Source organism: Nicotiana attenuata, unplaced genomic scaffold (assembly GCF_001879085.1).
Source record: "Nicotiana attenuata strain UT unplaced genomic scaffold, NIATTr2, whole genome shotgun sequence".
Classification (NCBI taxonomy): domain Eukaryota; kingdom Viridiplantae; phylum Streptophyta; class Magnoliopsida; order Solanales; family Solanaceae; genus Nicotiana; species Nicotiana attenuata.
The window spans coordinates 580,481-598,025 of NW_017670501.1; the positions used below are offsets into that span (position 1 = coordinate 580,481).

A 17,545-nucleotide genomic window follows, 5' to 3' on the forward strand; every position below is an offset into this window, starting at 1 on the left:
TCTAAAGTGAGATGTGTGTGATTCAGCTTTCTTCTTTCTGTTCCTAGTTTCAATTTAAGTTTTCAGACCTAAGTTCTAGGACACTAGTGTCAAGTTGAAGAACCTGGTTCTTTAACTCAGCATTTTTACTATCACTCTCATTAGCCCTAGACTCTAGACTTTTGCATTTTGCTTTTAGGATCACACATTCTCTAGACAGATCTTCCTTCTCATTGTTAATTATCTCAGACTCATCAATGAAGTCTAGTAATAGCTCAGCCAGCCTTTCTTTAGACTGAAATTTAATCTTGTCTTTGAGATGAAGAATACTTACCTCTTGTTCATCATCTGATTCTCCGATGTCCATAAGAGCCTGTTCATCTCCAACTTCATCCTCTGAGTCCTCATCTGATGTTTCTTCCCAGGCTGCAACCATAGCTTTTGTTGATCCTTTGTTCCTCTTTAGTTGAACCTGTTCCTTCTTCCTGTTCCTTCGTTCAGCCGTTTCTTTCTTCCACTCAGTTTCCCATTGAGGACAGTTCTTGATCATGTGATCAGTCTTACCACACTTGTAGCAACCCTCATTAGTTTGTTTCTCAGGAGCCCTTGGTTTGTTGAAGGTTGTACCTCTTAAAGAACCCTTTCCTCTCATCATGTACTTTTTGAAATCTCTTGTGATCATAGCCATTTCATCATCCTCCAGATCTGAACCTTCAGCAATTCTGAGAGCCAGACTTCTTTCTTTCTTGGGTGTATCCATCTTCATGGTTTGCCTTCTCAGTTTATAGGCAGTAAGATTTCCAATTAGTTCATCCAGCTTGAGGGTGTAAATATTCTTAGATTATTGAATAGCAATGATTTTGCTTTCCCATGAGACTGGCAAAACCATTGTCAAGATTTTCTCAACCTTGTCTTCTTCAAGAATAATCCTTCCAAGAGACTTAAGTTCATTTGTCAGTGTAGTGAACCTAGTATACATCTCTTGGATAGTTTCTACTTCCTTCATAGTAAAATTTTCATATTGAGAATACAGCAGTGTTCCTCTAGACCTCTTCACTTGAGGTGTTCCTTCATGAGCCACTTGCAAAGTGTCCCAGATTTCCTTAGCAGTGGTACAGCTTTGAATTCTGTTGTACTCGTCTAGACCTAGTCCACATACAAGCCATTTCTTTGCTTTAGCATTTTTCTCCCACTTCTTCGGGTCTTCAGCAGTGCAATCAGCTCTTGTTTTAGGCACATCAACTCCTTCAGCATTCTTCTTTGTGGTTGCTAGGGGACCATTAGTGACTATGTCCCATAGTTCATAGTCTTCCCCTATGATGTGATCTCTCATCTTGTTCTTCCACCAGGAATAGTACTGACCATTGAAAAGTGGAGGTCTGGCAGTGGATTGCCCTTCCTAGTTCCAAGGTGGTGCACTCATGTTGATCTTCTCCTAAGGTGTTAGCCTCTTTAAGGATAACCTACTCTGATACCAATTGATGTTATATACGTCAATACCACACAAGAAGGGGGGGTGATTTGTGTGGTACCCAATTTTCGCTCTAGAAGAACCTGGTTCTTCTAGGTGTACTTACTACTACTTTTTGCGGAATTAAAAGTACATAAAATAAAGAACGCAGAGAATTTTACGTGGAAAACACCTGGCTCAAAAGGTGAAAAAACCACGACCTACTACTCAGTAGGATTTTCCCAAACTTCCACTAAAATCACTGAGCCAAAACAGCATTTACAAAACTCTTGTAAACCTAAGGATTAAACTCTAATCCCATTGTGGCACACAGCCTCAACTGTTGCGACAACTTCAAACTTGAATACTCAAAGTACCTAATACAATTGCTTCTATGAAAGCTGAAAGGTACAAGTTTAAATCACCTACTACAATTGAACTAGAATAAAACAAAGGCACAATGGAATTGGTTCTATCTTGTCCAAGTAGCTTCAGGAATGCACACTTAAATCTCACATAAATTGCTTGCAAAATTGCCTCGCTCTTTTTCTCTCAATTTAGTTTAACTTCTGCGTTTGTGCAATACCTGTAAAAGAGACCAATCACTGTTATTTAATGAGTTAGTAATTGGAGTTTGATTAAGACTCAATTGCTAATCTTCCATCGAAGTTGAGTCCTTGAACAACACAACCTCTAACCCTATCCTTTATCCGGATTGTGTTCTCTTCTCATAAGGAGACTTTCTCTCCTTATCCCATATGCAACCTTTTCGATCAGTTCAGGAGATATTGCTGCTCGATCAATGGACTTATCTCCTTCACGTGCATCTCACATGTATAGGTTGACAAACACTGTGCTTCACATGATGGACCTGGTTCATGACTGAGTTCATTTGTCATTCTTCGAAACTTCACCTGTTCCTGGGCCAACAATAATATTTCGCCAAATAAAGTCTCTGACCTCTTTTTCTCGTACATGTTTGAAGGCACCTGCTTCACCCATTTAGTAAAATAATCATTGAGTACTAGTGAAAATCGTACCTTGCCTTTGGCTTGTGGTAGTAGACCCATGATATCCATCCCCCACTTCGTAAAAGGCCATGGTGCAATAACCGGATGTAATAATTCTGCTGGTCGATGCATATTGTTACCATATCTTTAGCATTTGTCACATTTAGCCACGAAATTCTTGGCTTCTTCTTCCATTTTTGGCCAGTAATACCCTGCTCTATTCCTCTGGTGTGATTTCCACAATGTCCCTCGTGTATTTCCCTCATCACATATTCCGTTTGAGAAGGTCTGAGACACTTTGCCAGAGGGCCACCGAACATTTCCCGATACAGATTGCCTCGGTCTAAACAATAACGAGCAGCCTTTCGACGAAGTGCCTGAGCCTTTTTCTTGTCTTCAGGTAATATTCCGTACTGCAAAAAATTGACAATCTCGTTTCGCCAATCCCAAGTTAAATATTGAAATTTACCTCGTTTTAATCTTTGTTGAGTATTTAACGAAACAAATGTATCACATAAGCATTCTTTTCATTTGTTAATTATGCAGTGAATGCAAGATCAGCTAAGGATCTGCCTCGACGTTTTCTTCTCTTGGTATCTGATGTTCAAAACGTCAATACCATACAAGAGGGGGGGGGGGTGATTTGTGTGGTACCCAATTTTCGCTCTAGAAGAACCTGGTTCTTCTAGGTGTTCTAACTATTGCAGTTTGCGGAATAATAAAGGCATAAACAAAAGAACACAGAGATTTTTATGTGGAAAACACCTGGCTCAAAAGGTGAAAAAACCACGACCTACTACTCAGTAGGATTTTTCCAAACTTCCAGTAAAATCACTGAGCCAAAACAGCATTTACAAAAACTCTTTGTAAACCTAAGGATTAACTCTAATCCCAGTGTGGCACACAGCCTCAACTGTTGCGACACTTTCAAGTTAACTCTAACTTGAATACTCAAAGTACCTAGTACAATTGCTTCTAAATAAGCTGAAAGGTACAAACAGAAATTCCTACTATAATTGAACTAGAATAAGAATAAACACAATGGAACTGGTTCTTCTCTCTCGTTCAAGTAGCTTCAGGAGATATTGCTTTCAAAACAGACTTGCTCTTTTGCTCTTAATTATGTTTTACTTCTGCGTATGTGCAATCCCTGTAAAAGAAAACAAACTCAGTTATTTATTGAGTTAGTAATTAGAGTTTGATTGAGACTCTATTGCTTATCCTTAGACGATTTTGAGTCCTTGACCAGTACAAACTCCAACCCTTATCCTAGATTAGGATTGTGTTCTCTCCTCATAAGGAGACTGTTCTCCTTATCCCAACTGCAATCTTTTCGATTTAGTTCAGAAGATATTGTTGCTTGATCTCTACGGTATATCTTCCTCACGTGCATCTCATATGCAATGGTTGATAAACACTGTGCTTCACCAGATGGACCAGGTCCATTACTGAGTTCATTTGTCAATCTTCAAAACTTCAACTGAACTTGGGCCAACAGTATCTGCATAATTTTCCAATTTTGGAATTGTCTAATCAAGTCCCGCGCCTTTTCCAGATATCGCTGCATCCTTGCTTCTCTAGCTACGTAAGTCCCCTTCATTTGGTTAACTACAAGTTGCGAGTCGCTTTTCATTATAACTTGCTCTATTCCGAGCTCTCATGCCAATTCTAAACCTGCAATCACAGCTTCATATTATGCTTCATTATTAGTAATAGGATGGCATTTTATGGCTTGTCGTATAGTCTATCCCGTGGGTGGGATCAGGAAAATACCCAAACCTGCTCCTTTTACATTTGAAGAGCCATCAATAAATAGGGTCAGTGTACCTAGATTAGACCCATTGAATACCTGTAGTTCTTTTTCTGCTTCTGCTACTATCCCTGGGCTAAAATCTGCCACAAAATCTGCTAAAACCTATTACTTTATTGCAGTTCTAGGTTGATATGTGATGTCATATTCACTCAGTTCAATAGCCCATTTGGCTAGCCTACCTGATAACTCTTGTTTATGCAATATGTTACGTAAGGGGTAGGCAGTTACTACGGAGATAGAATGACATTGAAAATAAGGCTTTAATTTTCTAGATGCCATGATTAATGCTAGTGCAAGTTTTTCTAAATAAGGATATCGAGTTTCAGCATCCAATAAAGACTTGCTAACATAGTAAATTGGAGATTGTTTACATTGGTCCTCTCGAACTAATACAGCACTTACCGCTACTTCCGAAACATCAAGGTAGATCAGTAGTTTTTCCCCGTCCTTTGGTTTGTCTAGCGGTGGAGGATTTGACAAGTTTGCTTTTAAATTTTTGAGTGCTTGTTGACATTCTTCAAACCATTCAAACTGACTTTGCTTTTTCAAGGTTGAAAAGAACTTAAAGCACTTTTCTGATGACTTGGAAATAAATCTTCCAAATGCTGCTATTCTACCTGTTAACCTCTGCACCTCTTTTTTGCTCATAAGTATATCTGGTATTTCTTCAATAGCCTTAATCTACGCATGATTTACCTCAATGCCACGATTAGAAACAAGGAATCCCAAGAACTTACCTGACGATACGCCAAATGCACATTTCTCGGGATTTAGCTTCATGTTAAATTTGTGGAGGATCTGAAACGTATCTGACAGGTGTTGAATATGATCCCCTGCCTGTTGTAATTTGACTAGCATATCATCTATATAAACCTCCATGATATTTCCTAAACGTTCTTGAAATATCTTGGTCACTAGCCTCTGATACGTGGCCCCAGCATTCTTTAGACCGAATGGCATAACTTTATAACAGTAAGTCCCCCTATCTGTGATAAAGGAAGTTTTTTCCTCATCTAGAGGATCCATCTTAATTTGGTTATATCCTAAATAGGCATCAAAAAAACTTAATAGCTCATGTCCTGCAGTAGCATCAATTAGTTTATCTATGTGTGGTAATGGAAAAGAATATTTAGGGCAAGCTTTATTAAAATCAGTATAGTCCACACAAACTCGCCACTTACCATTCTTTTATAGCACTACTACAGTATTAGCTAACCAATCAGGATACTTTACCTCGCGGATAGATCCGATTTTTAAGAGCTTTTGTACTTCATCTTGAATCACCTAATTCTTGAAGGACCCTTGCTTCCTTTTGTTTTGTTTGACAGGTGGATATGTTGGATCTTCATTCAGCTTATGGATCATTACCTCCGGTGGTATACCTGTCATATCTGAATGCGACCAAGCAAAGCAATCTGCGTTAGCTTTTAAAAATTCAATTAACTTACTTTTCATTTCCGAGCTGAGGTTGGCTCCAATATAGACTTTTCTGTCCGGTCAATGTATAAACAGTACCACAGATTCCAGTTCCTCGATTGTTATTTTGATGTTTTCATTTTCTTTCGGTTCTTGAATAGTATCGGACCTTGAGTCTACATCTGTTTGTCCGTCTACAGTTGAGGCTTGCGTTGCTAAATCCTCAACTGAATTCTATAATTGCTATTTTTCATCGCTTTTTGCACTTGAGTCTGCTACTGAGTTAATGCTTCGAGAAGACTGTTGATCACCATGAATTTGTCGTATTCCCCGTTGTAAGGGAAACTTGATAACTTGATGTAGGGTAGATGGAACAGCATCCATTTTGTGAATCCACGGTCTGCCGAGAATCATATTGTATGCCATATCTATTTTTATCACTTGAAATTTGGTATCTTTGACTACTCCTTCTGCGAATGTGGTGAGTATTATCTCCCTTTTTGTTATAACGCTCGAGTTGTCAAAACTAGACAAGGTCCGTGCTTTGGGTACCAATTTATCATTGGCTTGCATCTCATTTACCACTCTAATAGAATGATATTTACGGAACTACCTGGATCAATCAAAACTAGCTTTAAATTAGTATCATGTACAAGTAAAGATATTACTAGTGCATCATTGTGTGGGGTCAGCTCGCCATCTGCATCAGCATCATAAAATGTTATAGTATCGTCTTCCAAACCTTGACGAACTCGCTTCCCGTGGGTGATTTTGATTTTTGACACCTTTTTTGCTTCCGTGTATGTTACGCCATTGATCTCCTCCCCTCTACTTATGACATTAACTGTTCTTTTTGGTGATGGAGGTTTCGGCAGTTCTTGCCTATTCTTCATATATGCGTGCTTTCCCTTTTCACTAAATAATTCAGTTAAGTAACCTTGTTTTAATAGATGATCTACTTCACCTTGTAGCAATCTGCAATCTGCCTTTTTGTGAACGTGATCGTTGTGAAACTCACACCAAAAATCGGGATTTCTCCTGTTTGGGTTCAATCTCATTACTTTTGGCCATCATACCTTATCTCCCATGCCTCTTAAAACAGCCACCAACTCAGATGTGCTTGCATTAAAACTATTACCACCAATTTTTGCTTTCGAACCTTTGTCGTCTTCCCGGGTGTCTCTCATGTTTCGATCCTTCCCGTACCTTGACGACGAACCTGATTCTCTATCCCTTGATCTAGGGTTATACCTTGGATTTTCCTATTTTGTAGGTGAATCCCTTCCTGCTAGTCCCATGTAAGGTTCGTACCTATTTTTACCAGACCTTCTTTTAGTTTCTGCCCGCCTTGAGCTTATTGTTTCATCTTTTTGAGACTGAGTAATGGTATCTTCTTCTATCCGCAGCTTTGTGTTGTATCTATTGTAAACATCATCCCAAGAGTCGCAGGAAATTCTCGTAAGCTTTCTTTGAGTCTCCTCGTGGCCTCCGGGCTTTTTTCATTCAGGTTACTGGCAAAAGCCATAGCCGCCCAGTTATCGGGTACACGAGGCAACATCATCCTTTTATGCTAGAATCTGTCTACGAATACCCTGAGTAGCTTTGTATCTCCTTGTTTTATTTTGAATATGTCCTACATTCTTTTTTTGACTTTTTGAGCTCCCGAGTACGTTTTTATAACTGAATCTGCAAGCTCAGCTAAGAATCAATAGAATTTTTAGGTAAAAGAGAATACCATGTTTGCCCCTTTGTGAGTGTTTCTCCAAAATTTTTGACCAATACAGATTCAATTTCTTGCTTGGTCAAGTTATTGCCCTTTACGCCAGTTATATATGCGGCTACATGGTCCCGTGGATCAGTTGTTCCATCGTACTTTGGAATATCAGGCATCTTGAATTTTTTTGGAATCGGCAAAGGGGAGGGTCTTGGCTTCCAAGGTTGTTGAGAGTATTTCTCTATATCTATTACCCTGATTACTGGCGGTACACCAGGTATCTGCTCTATGCGATCTCTCTTCTCCTTGAATTGTTTCTGCAAAGTTAGTACTAAACTTTATAAATCAGAATTAACTGGGTTACCTGACCCTCCATCCTGAGATTCGCTGGGAGTTCCTCCGCTGCCTGAGTTAACGAGTCCCGAGCATGGATTCTCTATGGTCGCGGTGTTGTTTGGAGGTGGAGTTGGTGGTGCGGTTGGCAACCCACTAACAAAAGCTTGGAAAGCATTGCTGAACTGTTCTGCAATTAATTGTTTCAATGTTGCATCGATATCTTGATAGTCGCCACGCTGGTCATTCATATGCGATACAGATCTGTCAGGTGTCCCTTCTCGAGATTGTCGAGGAGGGTTTCGTGGTGAGGAGATTGGAGTTCCATCTCCTTGTTGATTTTGCTTATTCAACTGATGTTGCTGATTTTGTTGGTTTTGTAGGTTTTGTTGGTTGTTGTCGTTGACGTTTGACATGATTTTTTAGCAGAAGAATGGATTTGGAAAGTGAAAAGATTATCAGATTCCCGGTAACGGAACCAATTTGTTTAACCAGAAAATAGAAATTTCGGTCAAGCTTATTTTAGAAGTACTCGGGCTACTGATAATCAAATAAAAGAATATCTTCGCAATGAAATAAGAACAAAAAAAAATGGAAGAGTAGTAGGTTTAAAGCACAGTACATAAGTATATTTCAATAATCATCAGAAATCCCTTCCCCTTATATAGGAATCTATAAGTACAACATCTCTTCCCTTTTATGACTAAATTATTACGTACATTAATGGCATTAATGAGACGTTATAATTGGTAATCGTAACTGTTTCATGAAGATTCTGTAACGTTTGTAATCATTCATGCCCATTAATTGCAATCAAATGAATCTATCATTTTTCTTGTCTTGGTTCATTCGACCGGTGTCTTTTTAGATTGCTGGGAGACTCAAGCAACCGTTCCTTCTCATCCCTTAGATATTTTCTTAGACCTATTAAGACTCACATCTTTTTAAGTACTCTTCTCCAGCTGTCACTTTTCCAATGATCCACGTGTCTTGCCATGTCAGCCACACAATTAATTCCACGTCTAATATTTATTGTCCCCCAATACACTAACAAATCTTATAACCGGACCCATAATTTTAACAGTACATTGAGTCTAATACTGAAAATCTTAAAAGTTGAACCCATTAAATTTAAATCTTAAATTCGACTCTCGCTTGAAACTTGGATTGTGCAACATTATTGTCTTTCTTTTTCTTCCTTTTGAATTTTGTATTGATATTTTTACGTATCTATACCATTTTTGAATTTTATTTATCCTCAATAATAAAAATTTAACTTAATTACAAGTTGATATATAATTTACCAATTAGAGAAGATTTATTGTGTGCCTCACACAACTGACATTAGTTGTGTGAGGTTCCTTTTTGTCTCACAAAATTGTGGACCCAAATCTTACACTTCTGGGTCCACAAAAATCTGGGTTCACAAAACTGTGAGACAAAAAAGATGCGTCATACAACTAGTGTCAGTTGTATGAGACACAAAATAAAATTTTCCTTTGACATATAACTCTCTGTCAGATTAAGTGGTTGTTGAAGCTTTCCCAAATCCCTCAAATCATTGAAGTTCCATGCTTCTCTGAAGGAGCTCAGTCTTTCTGCAAAACTTGATTGATAAATTCTGCATGGACGACGCATTGGAAGTATATATATATATATATATATATATATATTCCACATTTATTATAAAAGAAAAATAAATTTAAATATTTATTATAAAAGTTTTCAATTAAAATATAAAATGTAAAGTAAAAATATAANTATATATATATATATATATATATATATATATATATATATATATATATATCTGTGTGTGTGTGTGTGTGTGTGTGTGTGTGTGGAGTCTGATACATCAACCGCGTCTATTCAATATCCTTGTACGAGTCCACAATGACTACATGAGATGAACCTTGGTTTGGTGAATTGAAGTTGGCCTTGTGTGTGGGTGATTAGTTAAGAGTTTATACTCTATAACATTCATTATAAAGTTGCGTAGCCTTGAACTCGAAAATTGAAATTTTCTACTTTGTTATTTGTTTAGATCGAGTGTTGTTGCAAATGATAGAGAATGTTCTTTGGACTTTATATATCAATTTTGACAGCATTTGGTGAAGATTAGAGGTGGTTTTAGCTTAGAATTTTAGTTTGAAACTCGAAGAAGACATAAACAAATTGTATATATTTTCTATGCCGGGTGTAAAATGGCATACAAAATATATACAACTAACATAATTATAGATAAATTGTATACAAATTATAGTTTTTGACCGGATTTTGTACAAAAACATTTATATTTAAGTTGTAGATAAATAATAGGTTTTGACTGAACTTATATATATTTTGTAAAAGACTTTAATTATTTTCCTAAATATAAAAATTTAAACAAAACCGGGTAAATAAATTTAACACCTCGTATATACACGAAAAAGTCCCTCAAAAAGGCCCAAACACTTGTGTAAGTATCAGTAAATAGACTTGGCTGCTAAAATATTAAAGAGAAATTTTCATAAAGCACTATCTTTTAGTAGTAATTAGCCATTTATAGATACCATTTGCTATATTACGGATTATAGATACCTTTTATGTGGTTATAAGATGTATTTGATGTATTTAAGCTATTGTATTCATGAATACAGTAGCAAAAATATGCGTGAATCAGGGAAGTCCAGCTAATCAGTTGTTGTGTTCGAGTGTATTCGACTGTATTCATGGAGTGAAATATGGGATTACAGCTGGACAGATTATTGTATTCGACTGTATTCACGGCATGAAATAGGGGATTACACTATTTTTAAAACGGAAAGTGAATCAATTAACATAATAGACTCCTAATATAACTCAACAAACTCAATTATAACACACAAATTTTGGATTTTCAGTTATAAAAAAGATTCTCAACCGAAAAATACCCCAAAAATATAGAAATCTTCAGATAAATTACATAATACATCTGAATACATAAATTATATTAATTAAAAAAACTTATGAATACATTCATGGCATATAGCGAGACAGTGAATACAATAAAATACATAGAATGCAGCGGGATACATTGAAATACAATGAGAAAAAAAGACAGTGAATACAATGAAATACATGGAATACAACAGGATACATTGAATTACAATGGAAAAAAAGATAATGAATACAATGAAATACATGAAAATACATTGAAATGGTATCTATAGATGGCTAATACTACTAAAAGATAGTGCTTTATGAAAATTTCTCTTATTATTACTCAAGCCAAACGGCCCACTACACTCCACTAAATATGAGAGCAGGAAATTAGTTAACAAGGCAGCAATGGCGCTGATGTCCAATTCTTGCAAGATAGCATCACCTTCATTGTGTTCCGCTATGTTACACCCGAACCCAAATCCTCGCCGTTCATTCGTGGACGATCCCCACCAGCTCGAAGCTATTTTCCAGAAAAAGCAGTTATTCCGATCCAAAATTCGTAAAGAGCTGAAGAATTCCTGTGGAAGGAGGAGGAGATCGGAAATTTTAATGAGATGGGGGAAGAGAATGGGATGTATCAAAGTAGAGAGAGAAAGAAAAAAGTCTAACTGATTAGCGTATTTAGTGGCTTAGGGCTAGGAGGTAACCAAAATTAAATATTTTGCTATAAACCTTAAAAGGTATCTATACAATATAATTTTTTTAAATGGTATTTATTTAAAATAAATAAGATGTTAACCTTTACTATAAGAGGTAAAAATTCCAATATTAAATGGGTCCAAAAAAAATATATGGCATGCATATAGCCACTTGTTCACTTTGTAAAACACCGTTGGATACTCATTTAGTTGTTTGTGCCACGTTAACATTTACGTTGATATTCATTTATTTATTTATCTGTATCTATATCTATCTATACTATATTAAAAGCACGAAAGTTCTTAGCAAAATGTAGTTCACCTTTTTACCCTTTAATAAAAATAAGTTGTACATTGTATAAAATGGTCATTTACTTATCTTCCTATTTAGGACTTTTAAATCATCTAAATTTTATTTATATGAAGATTTTACCTTATATAAATCGATCACATTAATTATGGTACAACTATAACTATACATTTTCTAATATTAAGGGGATCAAGGAATAAAAGAGGCTGATCGTTACCATAATTTAATGTTTTCAAATTTCCTTTCTACTAGGAGTTTTCAAACTCGCTTAACTTGATCTTTTCATGTTTCTATTTTATTTAAATTTTTATTTTATGAGAATAAATCATAATAGCACATATAATAAGCTACTTGTTATAAAATATTTAGTAAGTGTGGATGTCCACTACTCCCACTACTTTCACCCATGATGTAAATTACCTCCCACTACTCATCACCATTATGATTGTAACTCCCACACCTCCATAACCCCTCCCCATGATCTTCCCCCATGATCTCAATTGTTAATGTCATGTTTAAGATAATAATTTTGTAACCTTCATATGTAATAGTATAAATAGAGGCATGAAATGTGAGATGGAATACACTTGAACACTTGATGAAATAAGAAAGTTATCTCTTCTTCACTTATTCTACTTATCTTCTTGTTTTATATTGTTACTTTGAGCTACATTTTTTAACACGTTATCAGCACGAAGTTGAGATCTTTTCGTTGTTCAGGTATATTTGTTCATTTTATTTTTCGTTGTATATTTTGATTTCATGATTAGTGTCTTTAATATGCCGTTTTATAATTTCTCACATCCCTAGATATATGTAAAAATAAAGAATTCTATGTTTCTTTATTTTAAGTTTTTTGCATGATTGTCATGTGAAAGTTGCTAATTTTTATGTTAATAGAATTAATTGAGAGAAGATATTTTGTTCTAGTTAACATCAAAGATATACTAATAATTTGAAAAAAAAAAATAGTATTCTTTTCTATGGAATTATCACTTTAGTGTATATATAGATCACAAATTTGATATTATGTCAATTTTTAAGATTCTTTATGCTATTATCCTAATGATTTCTAATTAGTTATCTTCTTTGATAGTTTTTACTATGTCGAATTTGTCAAAGCTTGAGTTTGTGGCACTTGATATTTCTGGAAAGAATTACCTATCATGGGTTCTCGATGCTGAGATTCACTTAGCCGCTAAAGGCCTTGGTAACACCATTACTCAGGGTAATGAGGAATCAAGCCAGGACAAAGCGAAGGCCATGATTTTCCTCGTCATCATTTGGATGAAGGTTTGAAGGTTGAATATTTAACAGTGAAAGATCCACTTGAACTGTGGACTGTCCTGAAGGAAAGNTAGAGCATGTACCAACTAGGAAGTTTTGTTCCATCAATACAACATATACTGAAAAGGTTTTAAAGTTAGATTTACTATGGATAATGCACATCCATTGAGTACCCCAATGGTTGTGAGATCGCTTGATATAAATAAAGATCCATTTCAGCCTCAAGAAAATGATGAAGAGCTCGTTGGTGATGAAACTCCATATCTTAGTGCAATTGGGGCACTGATGTATCTTGCCAACAATACTCGACCAGATATTGCTTTTGCAGTGAGCTTATTAGCAAGATTCAGCTCCTCCCCAACAAGAAGACATTGGAATGGTGTTAAGCATATATTTAGATATCTTCGGGGAACCATAGATATGGGATTGTTTTATTCTAATGAATTCAAGTCAGAAATGATTGGCTATGCCGGTGCAGGTTATTTGTCTGATCCACATAAAGCCCGATCTCAAACAGGCTATTTTTTACATATGGAGGTACTGCTATATCATGGCATTCAATGAAACAAACAATAGCTGCCACATCTTCAAATCATGCTGAGATAATAGCCATTCATGAAGCTAGTCGGGAATGTGTTTGGTTAAGATCAATGACTCAGCATATTCAGGAAATGTGTGGTTTTCTTATGAAAAAGGATAATCCAACAATACTATATGAAGACAATGCTGCTTGTATTGCTCAACTGAAAGGAGGATACATCAAAGGAGACAGAACAAAGCATATTTCACCAAAGTTCTTTTTCACGCATGATCTTCAACAAAATGGTGAAATTAATGTTCAACAAATTCGTTCATGTGAAAATTTGGCTGATCTGTTCACTAAAGCTTTACCAACCTCAACATTTGAGAAGTTGAGACAGAAGATTGGAATGCGACGTCTTCGAGAAATAAAGTGATATTTTCATGAGGGGGAGTAAGATACGCGCTGTACTCTTTTTCCCTTAGCCTAGGTTTTGTCCCACTGGGTTTTACTGGTAAGGTTTTTAACGAGGCAGCAAATAAAGCGTATTAGAGATATATGTACTCTTTTTCCTTCACTAAGATTTTTTCCCACAGGGTTTTTTCTTAGTAAGGTTTTAACGAGGCATATTATCTATTTTTTTGGACATCCAAGGGGGAGTGTTATAAAATATTTAGTAAGTGTGGATGTCCACTACTCCCACTCCTTTCACCCATGATGCAAATTACCTCCCACTACTCATCACCATTATGATTGTAACTCCCACACCTCCATAACCCCTCCCCATGATCTTCCCCCATGATCTCAATTGTTAATGCTATGTTTAAGACAATAATTTTGTAACCTTCATATGTAATAGTATAAATAGAGGCATGAAATGTGAGATGTAATACACTTGAACACTTTATGAAATAAGAAAGTTATCTCTTCTTCTCTTATTCTACTTATCTTCTTGTTTTATATTGTTACTTTGAGCTACATTTTTTAACACTACTAAGTTTTTGATAATTGGAGTGTTGTTCTTACCAACTAACGGTATTTGGTCACCTTTTATATTCATTAAAAATGGATTTACACAAGACGAAAACATAAAAATTCGTTTACTAAATCTTTCTTTATTAAAATTATAATGATCCAAATTTACGGACCTTATAAACTAATATTTATACCATATGTTTTTTTATATAAAAGAAAAAATAAAGGATAAAAGAAAATCTTTATAGAATAATGAAGGCGGCAAATATCTCTAAGATTAAAATTGTGGCTAATTATCCATAAGCAAAATCAACCGCCGAGGAAAAAGATCACTAACTTTTAATTTACACACAAAGTAATCATAGGCTATTTTTTATATTTATTTTAAAAATCCAATACATTTTTTAATAATGTAGTTAAATTACTTTAATATTTGTTCATTAAATTAGGGTTCATGCGCAAAACGTGTCCTATGCGAAAGTCGTTTTCTTTTTTTTTTTTTACTCTTTAAAAATTAGGTTCACATTGAATAAAATTGTAATTTAGGTTATCTTCCTAATATTTTGAATACTACAATAAAATTTTAATTATTAATTTTACCTTATTGAACTAGGTAGAAAGTCTTAATATGAAATATTCTCTTTTTTATTGCATGGCCCGTAAACTATCTAATATACATGTACTTGAAGTAAACTAATACTAGAAATATTTGAATGATATTCCAATATAGACACGTTGATGATTTTTTTTTTTTTTTTGGGTAACTAAATTTTTGTATTAATCACCTTTGAAACTTTACAAAAGCATAGCTAATCAACACAATTAGCTATCTAAATTCTATCTTACCCTTAAGTCTCTACTATGTACAAGAAGTTCTCAACTGAAAGAAACAGAAAACTAGAAGCTTAAAACACAAAACTCTGCAGCAACTCCTTAACTCTAGGTCCTGCTCTTACATAGCAGGTATAAGCTATTTCTCGCACAATTGTTTCCTAGTTTCTATAGTTCTTTTCAAACACTCTATGATTCCTTTCCATCCTTATAGCATATATACATTCAGCATATACCAGTTTGAAGATTTGAGCTTGTTGTGATTTCCCTTTGGCACTTTGAATAGCCCAGTCAATATGTTGATTCCATATTTCTGTTGTTTGCTTCCTTTGTAGCCAGTTCTACATCTTCATCCATATAGCCTTAGCAAATTCACATTCAACGAACAGATGTTCCCTTGTTTCCAATTGTGTCTGACACAATGTACATGTTGTGTCCATTGTTAGTCCCCATCTCACTAATCTATCTGTTGTAGCCAATCTTCCCTGTAATTGTAGCCACATTATGAAGATTTCTTTAAGTCTAGAATCATTCTTGAACATAAGGCATTTCCAAGTTGCTGGCCTCATTTCAGGGAGAACTTGATGGTAAATAGAATGTTTCAAACTCCTTGTAGTCTTGGTAGCAGGTATCAAGTGTAACTGTTTCTTAGCTTCCAATATCTTCCTAGTAATCCAACTTGCTTGTGCTGGGATTGATGTCTCCATCAATGGCTTACCTTTGTCATAGTAAGCATGAATCCATCTAATCCACAACTTATCCTGCTTATGAGCTACATCCCAACATGTCTTGATTTGACCAGCTTGATTCCACAGCTTTATGTTGATAATGCCTATCCCCCCTATTGACTTAGGCACGCATACTCTACCCTATGATACCAAAGCTTTCCTAGTGATTGTGTTGCTTCCTGACCATACATAACTTCTGCAGTAAGCATCTACAGTTTTCAGAACCTTTGCAGGAATAAGGAATAACTGAGCCCAGTATGCTTGAATTCCAAACAGCACAGATTTGACTAATTGAATTCTTCCTGCATAGGACAGTTTTTTTTATGACCATGAGGTAATTCTAGATATCATCATCTATATTAGTGGTTGCCATTGCATTAAAGTGATCTTCTTTGTTGATAGAGGCACTCCCAAGTATTTAAAAGGCAGACTCCCACGAACAAACCCCAAATGGTCCAGTATACTATCTTGAACTTCCTTCTTAACTCCTCCAAAATACACACCTCTTTACAAGATTAGCTTGCAATCCTGAAGCTTCAGAAAATTGCCTGAAACACTTATAGAGAGCATTAATAGAAGATAGGTTTCCTTTGGCAAAAAGCAGCAGATCATCTGCAAAACTAAGGTGTGTAATACCTAGTTTTGCACACTTTGGATGAAATTGATATAGCCTATCTTCCTTAAGTTCATTAAGCTGCCTACTTAAATACTCCATAGCTATTGCAAATAGAAAAGGAGATATTGGATCTCCTTGTCTAAGTCCTCTAGCTACGTTAAAAGGCTCACTTAGTTCACCAACAACCATCACAGTATAGTTGAGTATTTGAACACACTCATTATCCAAAGAACAAATTGATCTGGAAACCCAAGCTCAATAAGCATCTGTCTCATAAAAGGCCATTCAATAGAATCATATGCTTTTTGTAAGTCAATTTTTATCATGCATCTAGGAGATATATTCTTCCTTGTATAAGCTTTAACTAGCTCGTGAGCAAGAATGATGTTGCCAGCTATTTTCCTCCCCGGGATAAACCCAGCCTGGGCTACACATATGATATCTGGAACCACTTCTTGCAATCTGGAGGCTAGTGTTGATACCCAATTTTTCCCTGTATATTTTTTATATATACAAAATACTTTTAAAATAACATATATATGCATATATAAGCATGCCCAAGTGTTTTAGTATCTTTCCTAATTTCTAAAAGATTTTTAAAATCAATTTATTGCCCATTTTAGTAGTATAAAAACCAATCATTATTCCTAAAATTATCATTTTGGCGGATAATTTGTTTTATTTCCTATATTTATACCAAAATATAGTTAAGGTAATTTTTGTATATTTTTTTACAANTAAGCTCTACCTCGATCTGCATTTCTCTGCATTGCATAAGGCTACCTCTCTGTCTTCCGAGGTTACGCTCTACCTCCATCTGCATTTCTCTGCATTGCATAAGGCTACCTTTCTGCCTTCCGAGGTTAAGCTCTACCTCCATCTGCATCTCTCTGCATTGCATAAGGCTACCTTTCTGCCTTCCGAGACTAAGCTCTGTCTCCATCTGCATTTCTCTGCATTG

At 35.6% G+C, this 17,545-nt stretch overlaps 1 protein-coding gene across 1 annotated transcript; it reads right to left on the minus strand.

The window, feature by feature from the left end:
* Window positions 1–15,581: 15,581 nt before the first annotated feature.
* On the minus strand, window positions 15,582–16,773 carry LOC109240278. Its single transcript, XM_019406908.1, has 3 exons — window positions 16,472–16,773; window positions 16,153–16,270; window positions 15,582–16,001 (listed from the first exon to the last, which is right to left on the minus strand). Exons 1-3 carry the CDS (start codon window positions 16,771–16,773, stop codon window positions 15,582–15,584), a joined length of 840 nt encoding a protein of 279 aa, XP_019262453.1.
* Window positions 16,774–17,545: the final 772 nt, after the last annotated feature.

Coding starts and splice junctions, on each gene's coding strand:
- LOC109240278 (XM_019406908.1), bottom strand. CDS start 16,773: ATGGTTGTTGGTGAACTAAGTGAGCCTTTTAACGTAGCTAGAGGACTT. Junction 16,271..16,471: donor CAAGCTAATCTTGTAAAGAG/GTGTGTATTTTG, acceptor TGTCCTATGCAG/GAAGAATTCAATTAGTCAAA. Junction 16,002..16,152: donor TACTGCAGAAGTTATGTATG/GTCAGGAAGCAA, acceptor GCTCATAAGCAG/GATAAGTTGTGGATTAGATG.